The 22,737-nt window shown below is 40.3% G+C and overlaps 1 protein-coding gene across 15 annotated transcripts in view; it reads right to left on the minus strand.

Annotated features, from left to right (window-relative positions):
• Nucleotides 1–22,737, minus strand: part of MAGI2 (membrane associated guanylate kinase, WW and PDZ domain containing 2) — a 1,169,121-nt gene that overhangs the window by 92,988 nt on the left and 1,053,396 nt on the right. For 11 of the 15 annotated variants that reach the window (XM_030558640.1, XM_030558551.1, XM_030558303.1 and 8 more), the window contains one exon: nucleotides 7,707–7,748. The exons of the other annotated variants lie outside the window; for them this stretch is intronic. In XM_030558640.1, coding sequence (XP_030414500.1) covers nucleotides 7,707–7,748 — 42 coding nt within the window. The remainder of the gene's footprint in view (nucleotides 1–7,706; nucleotides 7,749–22,737) is intronic. 15 annotated transcript variants of the gene reach the window in all.

The raw sequence follows: 22,737 nt of genomic DNA on the forward strand, positions 1-22,737 counted from the left end.
TTAATAATGGCAGTCCTGTATTTTACTCAATACATTTGGGCTTACTTTGGGGTGGTCTCCTAAGAAAGGACAGTGAATAATTAGGGTGTGGTTTCTTACAGATTTCATTATAATCTATAATGTGGGATAATATTTTTCAAGATTTTCAATCCCATCACACCATCCACCCCAAAATTAAAACCACAAGAGTTCAAAAAACCCCAGGAGACGCAGTCCATGGGGTGGATAATCAGAGGTGGCTGATCTGGGGGACCCCAACTATTACACCACCCCAACCTGGGCTAGCCATGGACTGCAGCTCAGCCTAGCATCTTCACAGCACCACATGCTATGAGCTTTCCACTTCCAGTCCCACCACTGGAAGACTCTCTGTGCTGGAGCTTGTGGGGTGGAGGGAAGCATAAAGCTACACCTTGTGGTTCTGCAATATGCCTGTGCTGATAGAATTTGCCACAGCCCACTGTGGCATATTAATGACTCCTCTATGCTGCTGGAGTGGTGTTCAGGGGTTTTAGCATGCAACAGTGACAGAATCTATTCCAAGGTATTTTAACATGAAGAGTTGGTGCAAAAGAGAAGGTGTATTGACATTACTTGCAGTCAATGAGCAGGCATTGGTATTAGGTCTTCTTGTATTGGGTCAGGTCCAAATACTTTGAAATCAATTAGAATCTTTCTATTGACTTCAACGTACTTTGGATCAGGCCTTAGGTGTCGATCCTGTGATCTGAGCCACACTCAGGGATCACTGCACTTGTGTTTATCCCCACAATCGGCAGGATGAGGACATAAGAAGTCAGGCCTTGACACCATAGGCTACAGTAGTTGCCGAGGTGCTTTTATAGTCAATCATGTCAATGATTTGTGTGAAAGTAACAAAGTTCTTATATATATATATACACATAGTGCTGTCGATTAATGGCGGTTAACTCATGTGATTAACTCCAAAAATTAATTGTAATTAAAAAATTTAATCGCAATTAATGGCAGTTTTAATTGCACTGTTAAACAATGGAATACCAATTGAAATGGATTAAATATTTTGGATTTTTTTTTAATCGCACTGTTAAACAATGGAATACCAATTGAAATGGATTAAATATTTTGGATTTTTTTTACATTTTCATATATATTGTATTCTGCATTGTAATTGAAATCAAAGTGTATATTATTTTTAATTACAAATATTTGCACTGTAAAATGATAAACAAAAGAAATAGTATTTTTCAATTCACCTCATACTAGTACTGTAGTGCAATCTCTTTATCGTGAAAGTGCAACTTACAAATGTAGATTTGTTTTGGGTTTTTTGGTTACATACAACTAAAAAAAAAACCAATATAAAACTTCAGAGCCTACAGATCCACTCAGACCTACTTCTTGTTCAGCCAATCACTAAGACAAACAAGTTTGTTTACATTTACAGGAGATAATGCTGCCCTCTTCTTATTTGCAATGTCACCAGAAAGTGAGAACAGGTGTTTCCATGGCACTTCTGTAGCTGGCATTGCAAGGTATTTATGTGCCAGATATGCTAAACATTCTTATGCCTTTTCATGCTTCAGCCACCATTCCAGAGGACATACTTCCATGCTGATGACCCTCGGTAAAAAAATTATGCGTTAATGAAATTTGTGACTGAATTCCATGGGGGAGAATTATATGTGCCCTGCTCTGTTTCACCTGCATTCTGCCATATATTTCAAGGTATAGCCATCTCAGATGATGACCCAGCACATGTTGTTCATTTTAAGAACACTTTCACTGCAGATTTCACAAAATGCAAAGAAGGTACCAATGTGAGATTTCTAAAGAAAACTATAGCACATGACCCAAGGTTTAAGAATCTGAAGTGTCTTCCAAAATCTGAGACGTTTGAGGTGTGGAGCATGCTTTCAGAAGTCTTAAAAGAGCAACACTCCAATGCATAAACTACAGAACCTGAATCATCAAAAAAGAAAATCAACCTTCTGTTGGTGGCATCTGTCTCAGATAATGAAAATGAACATGTATCAGTCTGCACTGCGTTGAATGGCTATTGAGCATAAACTATCATCAGAATGGAGGCATGTCCCCTGGTGTCAAGGTTCCTTCCCCACTCTGAACTTTAGAGTACAGATGTGGGGACCTGCATGGACACTTCTAAGCTTAATTACAAGCTTAGATCTGGTAACACTGCCACCATCCAGAATTTCAGTGTCTGGAGCACTGCCTGTCCCCACAAAACTTTCCCCTCCCTGGGTTGTCTTGAGGGACTTCACCAATTCCCTGGTGAACACAGATCCAAACCCCTTGGATCTTAAAACAAGGAGAAATTAACCATCCCTCCTCCTTTCCCCCCACCAATCCCTGGTGAGTCCAGATCCAATCCCTTTGGATCAGAAAAAAAAACAAGGAAAAAATCAATCAGGTATTAAGAAAAAAAAGGCTTTTAATTAAAGAAAAGAAAGGTGAAAGAAAAACCTCTGGGAGAGATTAGCATGCCAGCTTCTCTCACAGACAACAGATTCAAAACGCAGAGGATGTTCCCCTGGGCACAAATTTAGTTACATAAAGAAAAAATACCCAAATATCCAATTTTTAATAATTCCCTTAATGATACCAAGACAAATTACAAAGAAAATAAACATAAGCCTATTTATCCCTTTCTAAAACTTACTACTCTGATAAGAGGCTGGTTCCTTGATCTTTTTCACTTTGGCTGAAACTGAAACTCTCCAAACAAAGGAAAAACTTCTCTCCTTTCTTTTGAAACACCATTTCTTTTGTGTTTTTACAGTGCAAATACTTGAAATAAAAAATAAAGTGAGACTGAACACTTTGTATTCTGTGTTGTAATTGAAATCAATATATTTGAAAATGTAGAAAATATAGAAAACATCCAAAATATTTAAATAAATGATATTTTATTATTGTTAATTTTTTTAATCACTTGACAGTCCTAATACAAATATATATAATGGATGGTAACGGTGCGTGTGTGTGATAGCTCTGCAGTGCTACTTTCTATTCAAAAGTAGCAATGAGCTTGAGCGATCTTGTGACACACCACAAACTTTTTCCAAAGCCTCCACTTCATTCATAGAGACAGCAAATGGTCAATAGCCCTTGTATTGAAGGACAATGTACACACCGAGGGCTGGACATAAAAAAGTTAGGTGTGATGCTTAGCATAGGGTGATCAGATATCCCAGTTTTATAGAGACAGTCCCAATTTTGGGGTCTTTTTCTTCTATAGGCTCCTATTACCCCCCACCCCATCCTGATTTTTTTCACACTTGCTGTCTGGTCACCCTAGCTTAGCATCATCATGCCTAAAATTTAGGTGCCTAGAAAATCACTGCAATTCACAAAGCATGAGTGCTAAGCACCACACCTCTCACATATGTAGGTGCCTACATCCATGCTGTAGGAGTGCCTGTTTTTGCTTGTGAATCTCAGCTGTGAACACTCTCCTGGAGTTAGGTTCCCATGCCATTTTAGCAAGAAGAGGAGGGAATTGTGGTGCCCACCTTATAGCTTTTAGCAAGTTGTTACTTGGGATGTGAGAGACCCAGGCTTAATTCCCCTGTCTATGCCAGAGGGTGAAGAGCACTTTAACAGGGGATCTCCAAGATCTCAAGAAAGTGGTCTAACCACTGAACTATGGGACATTCCAATGTGGGGCTCTATCAGTCTGTCCTGTTGACGCTACACCACAGTGAATAAAAAAATAAAGAGTGACTGGGCCAGAAACAGAGTGTGTGAGTGACTCTGTAGTCTAGAGGTTAGAGCTCCCATTTGGGAGGTGTGAGATACTGGATCCAGTCCCCCTGCTCCAACCTGTCTTTAATTTCCACAGTAAAACATCTTCAACAGGAGAGCTTGAGCGAGCGAACCATAGTTTAGCGGTTCAAGTACTCTCTCAAGAAGTGGGAAACATCCTTTCTCTCCCTGTGGCAAAGAGCGGGAATTGAACTTGGGTTTCCCATCCCAGGGGAGTGCTCTAATCAGTGGACTAAAAGTTATAAGGTTGGCACCATCATCTCCTCCTCCAGCTTGATTTTGAATGAGAGTCGATCTGGTTGGCAGCTTCTCAGCGCGCCTGCTGAATCAGGCCCTCGGTGTGATTTAAGTGGCTGAATGTCTAGCTTACTCCTGGTTCATCAACCGCTCTGGAGTTTTAGCAAGAGATAGATGTCTGGACACCTAAAGCGAGGCAGCAGTGTGCATGCCCAGAGGCAAAACCAGAGGCAGCTAGGGAACTTTAACCCTGAAAGCGTACGTGCCCAGTGAGTTTAGGCACCCAGAAGGTTCAGTGGCATTTGATGCATCACAGTGGTCCTGAAACTAGGACTTAGGCATCTAACTTCTTTTGTGCATCCAGCCCTTACAGCCTCGTGGCTCTACTTAACCTATATATTTACATGACGAACCATAACAACTTTAAAATAGCTTATCATATCAACTCACTTAAATTTCTCTGACAAGTGTCTATGTGCACAAAAATTGTTAAATTAACAAGACGGTTGTTCCACAAGTGGACACAGGCAGAGGAATTTTAAACTAGGAACTATACTCTTGCCTTTCCTTGTCTTGTTTCTAGGTTTACTGTGGAGGAGTCTTGCAGGAAGTTCTACAGTAGTGAGAAACAAGGGGATCAGTTTTAAAATCTCAGCTTTAACTTTGAATGGCACTGGTGTCAATGGTCTGTCACAACCTGAACACGAGCTTTTTGTGTTGATGTCAATTTATGATGTGCTCCTGACTGCTGGTATTGAGAATATGACTGTCAGCTTGTGATGAATATGGTTCTGGCACAAACACGGAGACTTAAACTACACAATAAATAAATAAAAGAAAATAAAGAAAATCACATTGCTGACATTTTTTTAAAAAAATCACCAAAAACAAACATTTGTTATTTTCATGCTGGCTTTTTTTTTATTATGGTGATAAAGGGATTATTGTGGGAATCAGATACTATGATGGGCATCAGGACAAAAACTGCTGATATATTTCTTTCCTAAAGTCCCCTCTCTGAGCGCATAGATTTAACTAGGCAAGGTCCAGACCTTTAGGTTTAGGCCAAAAATATTTTATGTAGGGATCTTGCAGCCTCTCACAGGGCTCTAACATGTCATTTTGGAAGCTCTTTGACTAATTAGCAGTTTTGTGCGCTAATCAGTCCTGGCAAAAGACAAGTATCTTGGCAATCTACATTAGACATTAGCTGCTACTATTTTGCCATTAGTGTAGAGCCAACAGTGTTCCTGAAACACTGACAAATTTGCTTTAAAAGTAGGATTTTGTTCCATCCAGGAGAACACTACTGGGCATCTTATTTTCCCACCAAGCTTACAAATACAAAGCTTCTAAAAGTAAACAAAGGACTAAGGGCGGGGGGAAGAGAGATGAGGTCCTTTTAAAAGGTATTTTGGTATATCCTTGGTGTCTGGCCCTGTGAGATTCAGGCCTCGAGTATCTTTTTCTCTGTCAGGTATTGTTGTATATGCCAAGTTTTTCCTCATGGAGATAGTGAAATTTCTCAGTGGCTCAAATTCACAAAGGAAAAATGGCCTTACTGAGAACAGAACAACACTCATGCCCTAAACTGAACTGTACCCTGATGATAAGTATTATTTCATTATAGAATATTTTTTCTCTAAGTGGGCTGGATTGGCACCTTGCATTTCATCTGAAGTAATGGGAAATGGATAGTGTTGCAGCCCTGGGAGTAAAGCAGGGACTGAATTATGACAGAATAACAATTGGGACTCTGCTTCCTCCTTGTTAACTTGGGGCTGTAGCACCCTTTTCCTGGCACAGCTTCCTTTCCCCTCCAGACCAGCTCAGCATAGCTAACTGGTGCACTACTCACTCTCAACATGGAACAGTGAGTAGCAGTTCAGTGGTAGCTGCTCTTCTCCTGTTATCCCTCTGACGTTCATGAAGCTTTGTTGGAATACGTCTTTTCCTTTTAGGTTAAAGTGAGACTTTTCTAACAGAGCGCTTGGCCAGGAAGAGACAACATTAGCCAAAGTGCCCACTTATAAAACAATCTGGGTTCCCTATTGTTTTGTGAACTCCAAGAGACAAACAGTGATCTCATCACAACACAGTAGGGGTGCTACATAACACTGGGGAATTCAAACTGATGAGTCCTGACAAAGCGGAAACGTGATTTATAATATGAAAATTACTTTTTGGTGTATTGTTAAAGAACAACAGTAATATCTCATACATTCTTTGAATAGGAAAATCTCTCAATTTGGTTCTTGTCCGGTATTCATCCAAGTTTCTAGATGCATTTTACATTGATAAATGGACACAGAGTTGTTTCTTTAAGGCATAAAACTAGAGAAGAAGATATATCACTGAAAGTGATTGATTCAGTTTATGAATGATTTCAAGCCTCACAAATGCAAAGAGTGATATTTTGTATGAATTAATTTGGCACATGGGATGATGCTGTAATTAAATATTTCTTCTTAAATCTCTTCTACATTTTAATTAAAACAATGCAGAGCTTTATTAGAAAAAAATGGCACTCTTGCTGTGCTTATTCACTTTTCCTGCTAAAAATAAACATTTGTTTGGACTTTCTCAGTCAAGGTGAATACTAAGAGAGAGAAAAAAGGAAGAAATCAAGGATCAGGAATTTGCAAATTACTATTATTAATTGTGGTTAACGTGAAAATGCAATATCTTCATGTCAGAGTTTCAAATGCTCTTGAAAAGTATGAAAAGTTTTAAGAACAATTATGGACCTGCTAATCTCCAACATTAGTAGTATTTTTAATTTGCACAATTTTGATTTATACGTGTGCAAAGGAAGTAAATGAAGGCTGCACGATAGAAAATAAGAAAGCTTAGTAATTAAATCTGTATCCTAATGGAGAAATATGTTACGTTTCTATCCAGAGAAAATTTTGTAGCCAATCAATAAGCCTTAGAAGGTATGCAAAAAACAACATAAAGCTCTATTTCTGCAAACATTTAGGCACACAAGACAAGGTACTTATGTGCATAAGTGTTTGCAGGATATAGGCCTTAGAGAGGACTTTAATGGTAATGGCAAAACAACCTTCACTGTACCAGCTGCACTTGGTGTAGCAGTTTATTTAACAGTATGAGATTTCAGGAAATGGAATGAATTCTTTCTACATTAATGTACTGTTGATATTTCAAAAGAATGAAAGTGATTCAAACAACCATGAAGTTATTAATTTAAAACATTTTTTTAACAGACAGAAGATGTGTGTGGATGAAATAAACCTGTGCTCTGCATAACCCATCCTTTCTGCTCTGTAGAACATGAACCTTGGATTCATTGCAAGGTATAGAGAGATTAAAAATGTATAAATAATCTTCTACCATCAGATATAGTCGAATATTTTTATGGCACTAGCATTATGTGAATGAATACTAAGAACACCAAAGAGCATATAAAACATTGTTACACTAACACACAAGCTGGCTGAGGAAAAGGGAAGACTTCACTCTGTTCCAAATAACACTCCACATTAGGGAGAGGTTTAGTGCTTATCATTCTTTAACCTGTCTAGTTAAATATCAAAATTTAAAAAAGCTGTACTATGTAGAATGGTGATTGAGCACTCATGATTGGCTAAAACCCAGAGCAATCATTAAAGGAAGAACAGTTACTTAAACATAAAATGGAGGACAGTTATTTTACAGAACAATGAAGGCTGAAGAATACTTGCCAGAGGAATCCACTCGAAAACCAGTCCTGGGTCGCACTTGCTCTGAATAGGAAAATGGGGAATTAAAGATGAAATACATTTCTCCAGACATTTAAAGACGTAGCGCCACTTTCTCTGTCATGATCTGAATTGTTAAAATGCAGTTGCTACCTTTTGTTAGATATGTTTCCTCCTACTTTTTAGTAGACTGATGTAGTTTAGCTAGATATAAATATTTATGTACCATCCAGTTCATTTCTTTGTAAAGTGTAACTGATAGTAAACTGGTAGCATCCCTTCAATGGAAGTGGCACTTGCCTTACACTGATGTTAATGTAATTGACATTGTAAATGTTAGTGGAAATGGCTATGTTTATTCACCAGCAAGCAACAGTAAAAGAGAACGTTAAATGGCTGAAGCTAAAGGACTTAACCCTGCATTCACTGAAGTCAACTGCAAATCCCCTATTATCATCAATGGGAGCAGGTGTTTGCAAAAGAGATTGCTATAACAACCAACAACAGGTGAAACTGGAGCAAACAGAAAGCTGAATTCACGTTCACAGTTCTTTTCCTCATCACAAACTGTTTTAACTGTGAACTCATTCTTTACAATCTCTGCTAAGCCCTGCAAGTGATTTGCAACCAGTTCTCATTTACTGGCCAACAACGGCTGGGTAAATCAGGTTCTTTTATATTCAGTCTACCTTTTCTATAAAAGCGTGGTTTGTATTTGATGGTATAAGTGAAGTACTTTCTATCATATCAGTAGGAAAACCATTAAATGGAGAAGCATATGTTACTTTTCTGAGTTAAAAGCATCTCAGCATGGAAATATCCGAGAGCTCTCACAAAGGATGAATTGGCTTTCTTGGAGCAGCTCCAGTCTATTGTGTATAATTAAAAATCTCTCATGGGAAAATACAGTATGAGGATGTTCACTTGAAAGTTGCTGATCAATATTACTGATACTGTTTTAGAAAGCATTTCCACATGATTGGCGGCATAGTATTAACTAGCACTCACTGACTGTGTTGAGAGATCAAGGCACAGCTGAGTGACACACGAAAGAAATATGTATATTGATGAAAGAAAGATTACTCTGGAGTGCTGTTTAGTTTATGTAATGGTTATTACTCAAAAAAAAGAGTGAGAATTTTCAAGGAAGCACATGCCTACAGTTTAAAAAGCTAGCTATTTAATATTTGTACTTTACGTATAAATTTTATACTGTATCTTTTTTAGGTTGGGATTTTCAAGACTACATAAGTGACCTAGGAGCATCGTTCCCATTGATTTTCAATGGGATTCATGCTCCTAAGTCACTTAACACTAGATTCACAAGAGGAACAATGGTGCCTAACTGCCACTGAAGGTCTTTAAGTTCAACAGGTAGATGCCACTGGCATTCACAACCCCCCCCGCCCCAGCTGTCACCTAATCCTATAGGTGCCTAAAGTTTCTAGGTGCCTAAGTTTCTGCCAGTGGGCTTGTGCACAGCTATGTAAGCCTAGACATTCAGTGCCTAGCTCACACCCGAGCCTTAGACATTTGCTCACCTGTTTCACCTTTGGAGCCTGACATAGTAGGTATAGTCTAAGGCTGCTTTGAGCATGCCTACAGGATCAGGTCCCACACAAAACAGAGACTGAGGTGGTGCTGCCACTTCCACTCACGTACCCCAGTGGTTAAAGCACTTACCCAGGATGTAGGAGCTGCAAGATCTAGTTCCTACTCTGTTTGCTTCAGAGCAGGAACTTCAATCTGTCTTCCCCTTCCCAAGTGAATGCCCTAAATCCCTTTTTGTTTGCAGTGTTGTGGTAGCCACGTGGGTCCCAGGATATTAGAGATAGAAGGTGGGTGAGATAAAATCTTTTATTGAATCTGTTGGTGATGGAGACAAGCTTTCAAGCTACACAGTCCTGAAGAAGATCAAAAGCTTGTCTCTTTTATCAACAGAAGTTGCTCCACTAAATGATGTTGTCTTTATATAAGTCCTTTTTGTGAACGTAGTCCTGAGGCCCAACCCCACCATTAATGCACAGTGAAGCCTGTCTTAACATACAAGCAGCTAATGAAAAATCTCAGCAGCAATAATAGAGTTAGCAACCAATGAAATGACTGTCAAAACTTGTTCTTAATGGAAGTGGTCTTCTAACGAATTCAGAGCTCACGACTGGGAGCAGGTGCATTTGAAACTAGTGCTACTCCACTACACACTAAGAGAAATGCTCTCTTCTATTTATTGCTTTTCTAGATTTTAATGTTATTTTTAAAAGAAACAGCTATTTTAAGGCATGGAAAACAATTTCGTCTTGATAGCCCCAATAATATTTTATAAATGGAGGTACCTACATTTTTTCTGTTGATCACACATCTAGAATTACTCTCTTAAATGATTCCAAGATTGGATCATTTTGCATTGCTCATTTGTGCTTGTCAATTATCTTAGTACCATTCTATACTGGCCTCAAGCAGCATTCTGAATAAAGCTCTTAACTGTAACAAATTAGGCAGGAATTCACTTAGATAGGTTAACAGGGTCATGAATCTTAGTAAGGTCTCCTTGTTTTGAGGTCTTTCCATGTGTATAAGAGCCACCTCCTATTTTGGGTCCAGTTCAACATGTTTCTGCTGTAGTTTGTGTCCTTCAGAGCTAGTCTCTGTCAGTCTCAACTGGCATTTGTTCCTGATCAGTTAAGGTTCTTTTCTCTGGCTCTCTGTGGAACACTACACAATCTCACATTGCACTATTCATTTTTGCCCCAAATCAGCAGTGCATCAACTATTACTTACTTTCAACTCATTCAGATCCTCACAGATTTGGAATATAATGCTTTGCTACTTCTCAGGTGCTGAAGCAATCCTAAAGGGAAGTTGCTTAAATATATGCCTACCAAAAAGAGAAGTGAAAGATGCAGCCCTTGGCACCTCTCTGATGACGTGAAAGAGTAATGTCCCTTTAGGAGGATTCTCTACACTAACCTATTCCCTACACTAACCAATCCTTACACACAACAGAGGATTTATATTACTTTCTCATTGAAAAGGAAAATGCTACCATTAGGACATGTTGTCAGCTTGGAGTCTAGGTTCACACAGTCTACAAAGTGCCAGGAACCAGCAGAGAGTATCTAATGAGGGAAGATCTTTAAGGACAGCAACCTGAAGAATTAATTTAAAAGGAACTCCTCTTTCATCAGCAACCCCCAACCCCCATTATTGGTTGCAGAGATATAACTTGCTCTTTTCACACTCACATAGCTTTGTGCTTAAACAGCCTCAGAAAACCCGAAGAACAGCAGATTCTAAGTGAAGCAGAAGATATGAACTGAAGATCTTGCCCTTTTCTCCCCTCTATTTTCCCTCTCCCCTTCTCCAAATAAAATCTGTCAAAAATCACAGAAGAAAAAATTGTAATTTAGAAATATGCTAATGGCTATAGTAATCTGACTGATGAGGCTGTCTGCTCCCAACATGTGTCCCTGCACTACAAGATTAATAGATGGGTTGGAATCATCCTCACCCAATCAGATTGCATATTGATCATGTGCACATCAGCACTACAAAATTGCTTATGTATTTTATTGAAAGCAATTTGCTGGAAATGTTAAATGTCACCAAAATATTCAGAGACCCTGGGCCATACTGAGCACTAGCGAGCTGTGAAATGTCCTTCTATAAAAAGCAAGAAGTTTTTAGATATAGGAGAATAACCTATTCATAGAGCAGCTTTTAACCTTCCCTCTACATACCATTACATTCTGGTCTCCATTCACCCTGTCTTGGACTTCTCACACTACGACTTATCCCTCTGTCTACCAGGAAGTAAGGAAGCAGAGGAACTATTGGCAAAGGCCAGTATAAAGAGACCAGACTGCCCACTTCCACCACAATCAACAGACTTCCAAAGTACAGAAATAGGTAACAACAAATGTGGGATCTTTTCACTGCATTCTACAATGTAAGAAAAGAAAACCTGCACTCAAATGAGAGGGAAGTTGGATGGGGCATAAGAAAGACCATAAACAATTTACTGATAAGGTCATTTTCCCTTATCATGTGTCTTTCTTTTCCCCATCCTACAGCGTATTCATGGTATTAAGCTAATGTAGCAATACAAAAGAAGACACATAATCTTAATAATAAGCCATGAGACTTCAGGAGGAGGGCTTCTTTATTTTTTGAGCTTTAAACTCTTCTCTTTTTTGTGGCTCTCAATGCATACACCTCAGTAAATATATAATAGTAGAAAAAATGACAATAAGAATGCACAAGCTGAGACACCGATTTTACAGCAATTACTTAAAAGACATCCTGGTGTCTTCATCTTCCAAATAGTAAGAGAGTTCAAGATAAATCCGTGAAAAAGTTAGATGAAAAGTTAGCCATTCTCTTGGGTTTGTTTGGTCTTTTTTTCTCTTTTTCGAAATGGTACCCAAATGGTTTAATAACAGGTTAAATGAGACCACCTTACGGTTTGTCACTTTTGCTATAGCCAGAAAATCCCACACTTTTGTAATCCATTTGTTCACAGATGGAGAATCTGATGTTGCCAATCTGCTGTAAGGTCTTATTTCTAACCACTGTAATGTGAAGTGAGATTTTCACAAATGTCTGGAAATTCAGGAGTGGGGCATAGGGCAGCCACAATATACATGTTCCGTATGACAAACGCCAGCTCATAAGAACGCTGTCTAAAGAACATGACCAATACTCACTCTGTTTTAATGACAAGACTTTGGTATGTCTGAATAATAATGCACATTATTTCAAATGTACAATATTAACATATAATCTTTAAAATGACCTGTTGCACTCTCTTATCTCCCAAGGGAAACTCACATTCATAGGTCTTCTTGGTGGTTGCTAATAGAGATCCTAATTCATTTTTAATTTATTTATTTTTAAGTATTGATATTTCCAAGCATGCTTTGAGATCTGCTTTCTATTGGGTAAGTGTACACAGGAGGGCACCCAGCAAACAGCCTAAGAATGCCCCATTGCTGAGCAATTGGCTTTTTTAGCTCCACTTGCAACCAGACATCTAGCTGAATGTCTTAACAGAAAAGTGGAAGAGAGAGATCCATTCTTAGTCACATGCTCCACCTGCTTCAAAGTTCTACCTTATACATGCATAAACAGTAAGAGCTAAGCAATTTGGTACAGCCTAAATGACCAAGAGGGGATTTTATGCTTGGAAGTATCTAAAACAGGAAAAAACCCAAGAATGGCTGAAAACAGCAGGGTCACATGGAAGTTCAAGTATACTTGGAGATAAAACATTTAATTTAAACAGTTGTATCTAGAGAAGGGGGAACATCATTGTAGGCTGTATCTTTCCAGTCAAAGTGCACATAGCCTGAAGGTGCAACAGCTGAAGATTGAATTGTTTAGCTGCTCAAGGGAAAACACAGTAAGCCTTGCTGAACTGAAATCCGAAGATTCAAAACTAGAAATCATTTTGAAATAAGGGTTAGTCTGCTCCTGTCTCTGCAAAGACTGGAGAGATTGTGTATAGTCCACTACACAAAAACATTTGAGAGTAACACAGAAATCTTATGAAGCTATTCATCGGGTCAGGACAGCAGAAAGAAAGGAACTTATGTCTATGGTAAGGCAGGTGAAAACAGGTTTGGGAACACGCAAGTATGGGTCTTGCAGGGCTATGGGGCACAGGAAAAATGCCCATTGACAAGACCACCCTGAAAAAGCCAGGTCCTGCACCCAAAGGCAAGATAGAGAACACTAGAGACAGTATGCTTTCTTCAAGCCTGCTTATTATTGAGAAGATTGCAGGGCTTGATAATTTCCCTGATCTATGTTGTACCTCTGCTCATAGGGGTCTCTGAAGCAGATGCGTTGACCAAGTAGTCCATGTGAAGAAATTGCTTTCTGCGGCGAAAAGGAAAAAGGGAAAGCTGTGAGTGAGAGGACCAAGAAGAATTAGAGAGTTAGTAATATGGTGATTGGTGCTGTATAAATATGAGTATATAGACTTACGTCCAGATGGATTCTTATGACAACTTCCAATGTTTAGAGATGTGAAGGCGAGGAGGCTTTGATCAGGGTGGGGCATCAGAGGAGGAAGAGAGAAAGCACTGCTGTTGGTTTGAGATAGGCCATGCAGAAGTGGAGAAAGAGGAATGACTGTGCCCCCAGATATCTTTGGGCCAGAGAGCGATGGGATGACAATAGTGATGGCTCCAGAGAGAAGGTAGTTGTACTAATATTAGTAAAGTAAGAACACAGATAAAATCTCCCTCTATTATGAACAGACTGAGATAGAGAGTCATTGGAAAGAGTATGTTAGTGTCAGAATCCAACACCCAAGATGAATGGAAACCTTCACAATGTTTGGAAGGGAAGAACAGTTGGAAGTTCTGCTGTAATGAAGTTCTTGTTCCACTTAAAAGATCCATAACAGGTGCCTTGTGTCACATACAATGGTAGGAGCTCAGGGGCTATTTTGTCCAGCGGGGAACTATGGACTGATGGGACACAGCCATCACCACCTTGGAGGCCAGCATCTGGGCCAATTGGTATCTTCAGAGGAACTAAGAAAAACACCCCAGTTTAACTGAACTCTTCTCTCGTGTATTGACCAACGGGAGGGATCCAGAACAAAGGTTGATGATGCCAGGATCAATCCTACAAGGGGCAATTCTGACAGAAATTAACCTAACCACAAGGGACTCATGGAATTTCGTGAGGAGTAGCAGGATTCTGTCTCCCATCTCTGTGGCTTCTCCCACAGCCTGCTAGGTTGAGGAAGTGCTGGGTGCTGGAATGGAGCTAGTCAGGTTCAAATGCTCATTTTTGATGCTTCCAATGAGCCCTTTGTGTGGAAGTAGCACTGTGAGGAAGCAGGTTTCAATGAGAGAAAAAGAACTAGGGAAGGGATGACTACAAGCAGTCTGGCAACAGAATCCTGAGACAAAGAGAGTGAAGGAAACAATTGACTGGATGCTCTCTGCCAATTTATGGACTTCAAGCAGAGCTAATTTTTATTTGTCTCTAGGACAAAGAAAGTCAGTCAGACTGCAGTGGAGGCAGACAATCTGGTTCCTCTACACTGGCTCATGCCTCCTTGCTTCCTGGTAGATGGAGCCATAAGAGTGTAAGGGTATTGTACTGGCTAAGTTTGTCATGTCCAACTCTGCTGGTTGGTCCACATACTGCAGAGGAACATATTACTGCGACCAGTTAAATGTAACTCCTTTAGCACAAGTGGGCGAGTCCTATGCCTTCTTGTTGAAGGGTCAGGATTTTACGCTGCTGATCATCAGTGTTGAAGGTTGATACATAAGTTATCCACTGTAGATTTGGGGAAGAGGAGATGTTTGGCAGTAGCTCAAAAGGGCCATTCTAGCAGCTGTGGCATGCCAGAGTGCAGGGGTTGTGAAGGGTCTGGCTATATACCTGCACTAGGGGATTTTCCTATGTTAGGGGAATTCTAAGCCAAATTTAAATTTGCTACTTGCTGCCAGAGTGGTAAGAAATAGAATTGGCAGGGCTGAATCTCTCTCTGTATATTTTATGCTTTTTGTTTAAAAGCAGATTATTTGTAGGCTATTAGGTTCATTTTGGTTGTTTTGAATTGAAGTTTGCAAGGTATGTGTCAGAGAGACAAGCTGTTGGTGAAAGAGACATGCTTTAGAGTTTACACAGAACTTTTCTTCAGGTCAGATGTGTGTAAGAACAATTAGACATTAACCCAAAAATAAAAATATAAGGGATGGAATCCTGACCCCACTGAGGTCAACAGCAAAACTCTCATTGATTTTATTGGAGCCAGGATCACGATAACATACTTCCCATTGACACCACTGAGAATTACTTATCCTGTGGGGAAAGGACTATCACTGCCTTGGATCCAGAACTGGGCATACTAGGATCCTTTCCTCTCTCTCACAGTTTCATCACCTCAACTTCATTCCACACTGTCCTCTCCTTCCCCTCTTCTCCCCTGCCCTGTCCCCCTTCATCCTCCCTTCTCTTCCCTTTTCTTTCCATTCATCTGATGCCTTCCTGTTTACACCCCCCTCCCACACACACACAATTGTGGAGCTAACCTGATGTTTGCTGCCATCGCGTTGTTCATTCTACTGGTGTTTCTACCCCTTCCCCCAGCCTGTGTCTGTTTTGTCTATTTAGAGTGCAAGCTCTTTGTGGGCAAGGACCATCTACCGCCCTGTATTTGTATAGTGCCTTGCACAATGGAGCCCTGGTGCATGACTGAGACTCCTAGACACTATGATGATAATAAAATAGCAGTAATAATATGTAATATGTATATTGCCATAGCATCTGGCTCACATTGTGCTGAGCGCTGAATAAACACATAGCAAGCAATTAATACTAACAAATATATTTTACATCAAGAGCTCCACCCTTGCTTCTTCTTAAAGTCAAGGGGAGGTTTTCCAATGAGTATAATGGGACTAGGATCACACCCCGGTGCCCTTTTCACACTTATATAGAAGGATCTGTTTGCCTAATGTTTCATGCATGCAATTTCCATTAGACATACATCCACATCAAAAGGAGACTATAACCTATGACCTATTGCTTCAGTGATTAAGTTTAAATTATATTTATTATATTGTTAAATTACCATTTATAAATGCATTCTATTTCCTGCTCTGCTATTGTAGGAGAAAATGCACTTGTGCAACTTTTTGTACAGTGTGAATTGTTTGAGAGAAAGGGATTGCTGCATCTTTAACACTGCCATTAGTGGTAAAACTGACACTTCATATTAACATAAATCCTTTTGGAACTACTTTACAATTTGGCAATCAAAATCACTTTTCATCCGGGTACTGGAGTGTTGATATTCTCTTAATCCTATCTGAAAATGCTTTTGGTTATATTGTCAGCTCATAAAACCAACAAAAATGTTTTGTAATGATGAGGAACTCTTTCTGAAAAGATGCACAGTACAGGAATGATTTAATATGTGCCTCTTAAATTGGCCTCTCCATTTAATATTTCTCTCTGATTCCAGAGGGGTTAATTCTATTTTGTATCCACAAAATGTAAGAATTTTTCTATATAATAGATTGGGGTGGCAAAGGATGTGGAACAAAATTGTATGGTACAGAGGAAATATTTCACTGTAACTTAGTCACCTTAACTATATTGTAGAGAATAGGTTGATAACAGTAAGTAATACTTTACTCTTATACAGTATCTTCAAGATTTATCTCAAAGCACTTTGCAAAGGTTGTAAAGCATTCTCACTATTACAGAAGGAGCAGCTGATGAACATAGAGGCTAAATGACTTGCCAAACAGCACTTAGTAGTAGATCTGAAACTAGGACCCAGATCTCCTCACTTGTAGCCTCATGTTCAATCCACTAGACCATAGCTGCCTCATGAAGAAAGGACTTCTAAGAATGATTTCAAAAATGAAATATAACTTATTTGAAAACTTTTCTTTGAAGTATTATAATGTATGTGACATCCTCAACAGAGATGATTAAACCATGCAAAAAAAGCCAGAGAAAAACTTTTAGTTGAAATAAACACTGAAAAATGTTGGTTGAAAAAGTGAGAGGAGGGAAATATGTGGAAAATTTCTTTTAATTTTTCATCAAATGTTTAAACTTGTCCAGATTTCTAACCAGCTCTACTTGATAATGGCACAATTGTGATGTCCTTAGGCAGACAAATCACTGACTTGTGAGCTCTGATTGCTGCAGACTGTAGGACTGCCCCAAGGGGAAAATGTGATGAATCTACAAACTTATTAAGAACTGAATTTTATCTGTGCTATAAAAGCATGACATTTAGGGAGTGTAGTGAGGCACAGTGGCCTTCTTCCAGACTGAAGAGCGAGGGACCACAACTGTACTCCCCTTGATGGGTGGAGCCGAACCCCATCCCCCCCCCCCCCCGGAAGAACCAGGGCGAGGCAGGAAGTATAAAGGGAGGGCTTTGCAGCTCAGTTGGGTGGGAGCCAGCGGAGAAGATGGACACCTCTGTCTTGCGGCAGCACCCATGAGCAGAACCTGTGTTCTGCCACGCCCTGCCCCCAGAGGAAACGGATCCAGACAAGGAGTTGCCGGGACTACAGTTGGCTGTATACCCCAAGGAGTCCGAGGACCTGTGGAGGCCAGAGGTACTAAATCCCAGGGAGATAGGAAGTAGCCCAGGGGCAGCCGATGACTAGCCGGCTAAAGAGCTGACTACTTCTAGATGGCCATGTTGTGTCCCCACTGCCCTCTCAACGCCAGGATGGCCGACTCCCCACCTTAGACCAGGAGGCCTGTGCTCTGTGAACATCCCTGCTAGCATCCTAGACTGGCTGCTGGTGTGTGGGTGTTCACCCATACCTGAACCCCAAGACTGTGCGCTTGTTGACTGCTTGAGCCCCAAGCCTGAGGCTAAAGCCTATTCCTGCTCAACAGTGCCCAAAGAGCTAGAGCTTATTGACTCAGTGAATTTGCTGGCTTCCTGGGTTGGGAGCCATTAATTGGTGTCAGACTCAGCTGAGAGGCTGCGGGATAAAGACTACATTGGGCACTGCCCCGCCCACGGGTAGGGACAGGAGCTCCAGACTATCATGGTGAGTTTGCCTCTGTTAGATGGGCCCAGAACCATAGACTGTGTACGGCTTGGCCGTGCCGGAGGAGCCCGAGCCCAAAGACTACCGCCCCTGACAACGAGGCAGAGTGGCCTCCCTCTGGACTGGAGAACGAGGGACCACTACAAGGAGCCTAACCATTGCCTTTATTAATGGAACTTTCACGGTGACATATTGTCCATCAGTATAATGCTAGCTGGCAAATATTCCCCATTGCTGATATTTTAAATCAAACCCAAACTGAGCACGTGTAGTGATACTTTAGAAGAAATAAAGGATGGGATTAGCATTAAAATAAAAGTGCTTGAATTAAGTGCAATCCCACAATCCTAGAAAAAGTTTCATAACCCTGTAGGTGAAAAAGCTTTGATTTCCTTATTTTATTAAAGGTGATAATGCATTACATGAATACATGTACTATGTACATGTTTAAAGTGGATTCACAAGTTGTTGTGGACTTAGTTTTTTGTTCTTTTTCAATTTTGTCAAAATACTTGACAGCATAAGATTACAGCACTGTGATTGATACCAGATACCAGACCCTCAGAGGTCCCCTGCTGTCATGGCTCTGCTACACTGCGCCCCCAAAAAGGGTAATGGAGAAGTTGTCTAGAGTGGCTGTGTAGGACACAGCCAATCAGGGCCCAGTAGCCTAGTATAAGAATTGCTGCAGGGCTAGAGGCAGTTCAGTTCTTTGCTGGAGCTGTAGGAGTGTGGCTGGTGTGTGGCTGGCTGACAGAGTTACGGAACCCCAGACAGGGCAGCACTGCCAGAAGCCGGGGACAGTGAGAAGGAGTCCTGAGCTGGTTGCTGGGACTCCATTAGGACAAAGCCCTGAGGTAAGGGTGAAGAGAGTGTGGGGCTTTGGGAAAGTGGCCCAGGGAATTAGAGAAGCTGTGTGACATAGTTAAAGGGACACAGCCAATGGCTGCGATCTACAGGGTCCCCGGGCTTGGACCTGGAGTAGTGGCTGAGACTGGGTCACCCCCCGCATTAGTCACTGGTTGGAATTGGCCTGGACACTGAGGTACCCTAGAGGGGGAACTTAACTATAGTGGCCCAGGATTGTAACCAGGAAACCCCAAGAACGCAAAGTTATTATCTCCAGGGAGGGAGCCTGGGACACTGCTCTATCCCAGAGCAGGGACAATCTGAGAGAGAGCATGCAGGTGTGTGCATTTGGCCAAGGCAGAGCTCATGAGAGGTGAATGCATCCTGTGACAAGCACACACTTATAGATAATGGATTTTTAATAACTGACAAGTACATTACTGCTACTTTGATCAGAAGAAAAAGCAACATGAGAGATTTAGAAAGCAGGAAATTTTGGCCTGCCAGTAAAAGCCAGAACTGTAGCTGTCCACATTTCACTTCTAATAAGAGCTTATCGCTAGTTGATCACATTCTTTCTACTGGCATTTCTGTATCACCTCAGCAGCCTTGGATTACCACACCAATGACAGGACTCATGTATGTATCTTAACGACTGGAAAGAAACAATTCACTTTAATCCTTTCAGTAGAGTAAAGTACAATGGAATTTCTGGTGAAAATTGTTTATACCATAAGGAACGTTATGCCATATAGAGTCCTGACAACTTTTCACATCAGAGCTTGATTGATGTGTTACTGCAGAGGATTCTGGGCAAACTGTACCTCATAATCTGTATATTTACAACAATCAGTATTCAATATAGAAAAGTAACTGAGGGAGGATGGGGAGAACTTACATAACATTTCATCCACACCATAGGAGAGTGTCTGTAAAGTGCTTTGAGATCTTCAGATGAAAGGAGCTACATAAATACAAAGTAGTACTAGTATGATATAAAGCTGAGCTGATCAAATAAATACAGATTAATTGTGAATATGAAAAAAATATCAAGTATGATCCCTTTCTTCCCAAATGATTCCACAATAGGATTAGCTGGATTTTTTGGGGGAAAATAAAACTTTTTCCCCTCATGTCATGCCATGAGGTTGAGGCAATAAGTCTATTTTGGGATGAGTGCTTTTTCTATAAATGTAATTAAACTTTCTTTTAAACTTTAAGTGTAAGCATGATGAAGAGTATCAAACTGACACAACCATCTGCTATGAGGTTTGGTGTGTGTTATTTTGAAACCCTTTCCCCAACCCCGCAACCTTCACTTTAGCTGACAATCCTTTGACTGGCTAACAGGTTCCCTGCACTTTGTTTCTCACATTGCCAGTTTGTTGATCTGCGGGTTTGAGTCACGCTTTGGCTATAAGAGGTCCTGGATTCAAATCCCAGATAAACCCTTGCAGGGGCCTCAGTTGGTCCTATACCTTTAAATTAAAAGTGTGCATGGCTTAGTTGGCTAAATTCACCTGTCTAGCAGGGCTTACCTTCAGCTAGAACTGTCTGGATCAGAGCTCTGTAAATACTTTCAAAGCTACAGGACTCCGGGTGTGTCTCCTGGGGCAGAAGCCCTGAGCCCCAGTGCCTCCCGCAGGGCTGAAGCCCTGAGCCTCGGGGCTCCAGGAAATACTCTGCGAGAATTTACACCGTGCTGCCTAGTAACTATGAGATCCTAGGTTCAAATTTCAGCAGGGCCTGGAGTGGATTTATAGGGATTATTAATTGGATATTTTTCTTCAAGATCTGCTCCAGGAATTATTCTAAGAGTTCTGTGGCCTGTGTTATACAGGAGGTCAGCCTAGATTATCACAGTGGTCCGTTCTGGCCTTGGAATTTATGAATCTATTACATAATACATTAATAAGGAAGGAAGAATAACCTGCCTGATGAATTCGAAGTGCTAAAGAGCTGTGTCCATGACATCCATAGAACTAAAATGGCAGAAAGAATGGAGACACTGCTGGGCTTAGAAGAATGATTTAAGGTTGTGGGGGTAAGACTGTGGGAGGAAGAAATTTTCAATTATTAGGATTGGGGAATATGCACATGCTTTTGACTCTCAAGCATTAAATAAAAAAAATTTGAAGGATGACATAAGCAAAGAAGAATCAATTAAAACTTGGGAAAACACTCGTTTCAATATATCTTGTTCCAGTGATGCATTAAACACCAGGATGTTCCCAGCAAACTTGGAAGTACGGTTACTGTAGCCTTGTCTGCTTGCCTCATTTTGGGTTCATTTTTGGTTCATGACTTCTCTGTCTCTGTCTACAATTATCTATAATTTCCAATTGCCATTAGGGCAGAACTCAAGTGAAACTAAACATTTGAACAAATATGTTCAAGAAAGTCTACCCAGGATTGTTATCCCTTCCCAAGACAGGAACAGCACTGGTCTGGCATATGCTACTGAACACAGTAGATTAGAATCACTCACCAAGCAGAAGGAGTGCTGAGCAAGGAGAACTAGAAATGTAGTCTAAGGACTCTCACACATGAATGTATGTGGGTCAGAAGATTTTTTTTTGATGGATGAGAAAAACTCCTTCTTGGTATAAAATCACCTATTTGGGGACAAATGCCCTACCCCAATGTTTATACTTGACTTTGGATTATATTTATATTTGAGTCAGGTTCAGGGCTGAATATGAATTGATCCTGGTATTTGCCTCCACTATTATTTAGCTCCAAAAATATGGAACTCTTCACACTGGAACCTAAGATGAAAGCAGATCTCATACTGTTCATTTATGTTTTTCCTGATTATCACTGTATTTTTTTCAGTGTTGCCAAGTAATCAGTTTATAGTCTGCACTTTTCGGATCTTGCCATGATGGCTTCACCCCAAGAGGCTGCTCAGGCTCCACTAAATTGAAAGTGCAGGGCTGTGCTAAAATACTTCATTTATTATAGAAACTACACATATGGGGAGCAATTATTTGCAAAGGGCTGCTCTCTCCTTAAAATGGTACATCAAGTCAAATATATTTTGAGCAGCAATGCTGAGTTACCAAAAATACTTGGTAATGATGGACGTCTGATGCAGTGGGTTTTAGCCCAAGAAAGCTTATGCCAAATACATTTGTTAGTCTCTAAGGTGCCAGAAGGATTCCTCGTTGTTTTTGCTGATACAAACTAACACGGCTACCACTCTGAAACCTGACTCCCTTTTAACTTTCACTTCTCTTTAGAGTCTTCCTCGGAAGACAGCACTTTGAAGAAAAACATATCAGCACTGACTTTCTTTCTTTTCTTTTTTTTCCACTAAAGCCCTGAGAGAGAGTCGTGTTTAAAAACTGTTTGCAAACTTTGTTCAAATATGGCTCCACTAAGTCTTTTCTCAAATCTCCTTGGCTTAGTCCACACTGCAATCAAACTGACCCACATTTTCAAACAGTTTTCAAATACAGTATGTATCTCTCACCAGTATAGGTAGAAGCTCAAGTGCAATTTCTACAAGTACTGCTGCCAGGAGGTTCAATTGCGAATAACTTTTCAGAACAGTGAAAGAAATTGGATTATTAATTAATATTTATTATCAGTATTGAAGTAACAGCCACAAGATGGTAGGCACTGTC

This window comes from Gopherus evgoodei, chromosome 1, assembly GCF_007399415.2.
Source record: "Gopherus evgoodei ecotype Sinaloan lineage chromosome 1, rGopEvg1_v1.p, whole genome shotgun sequence".
Classification (NCBI taxonomy): Eukaryota; Metazoa; Chordata; order Testudines; family Testudinidae; genus Gopherus; species Gopherus evgoodei.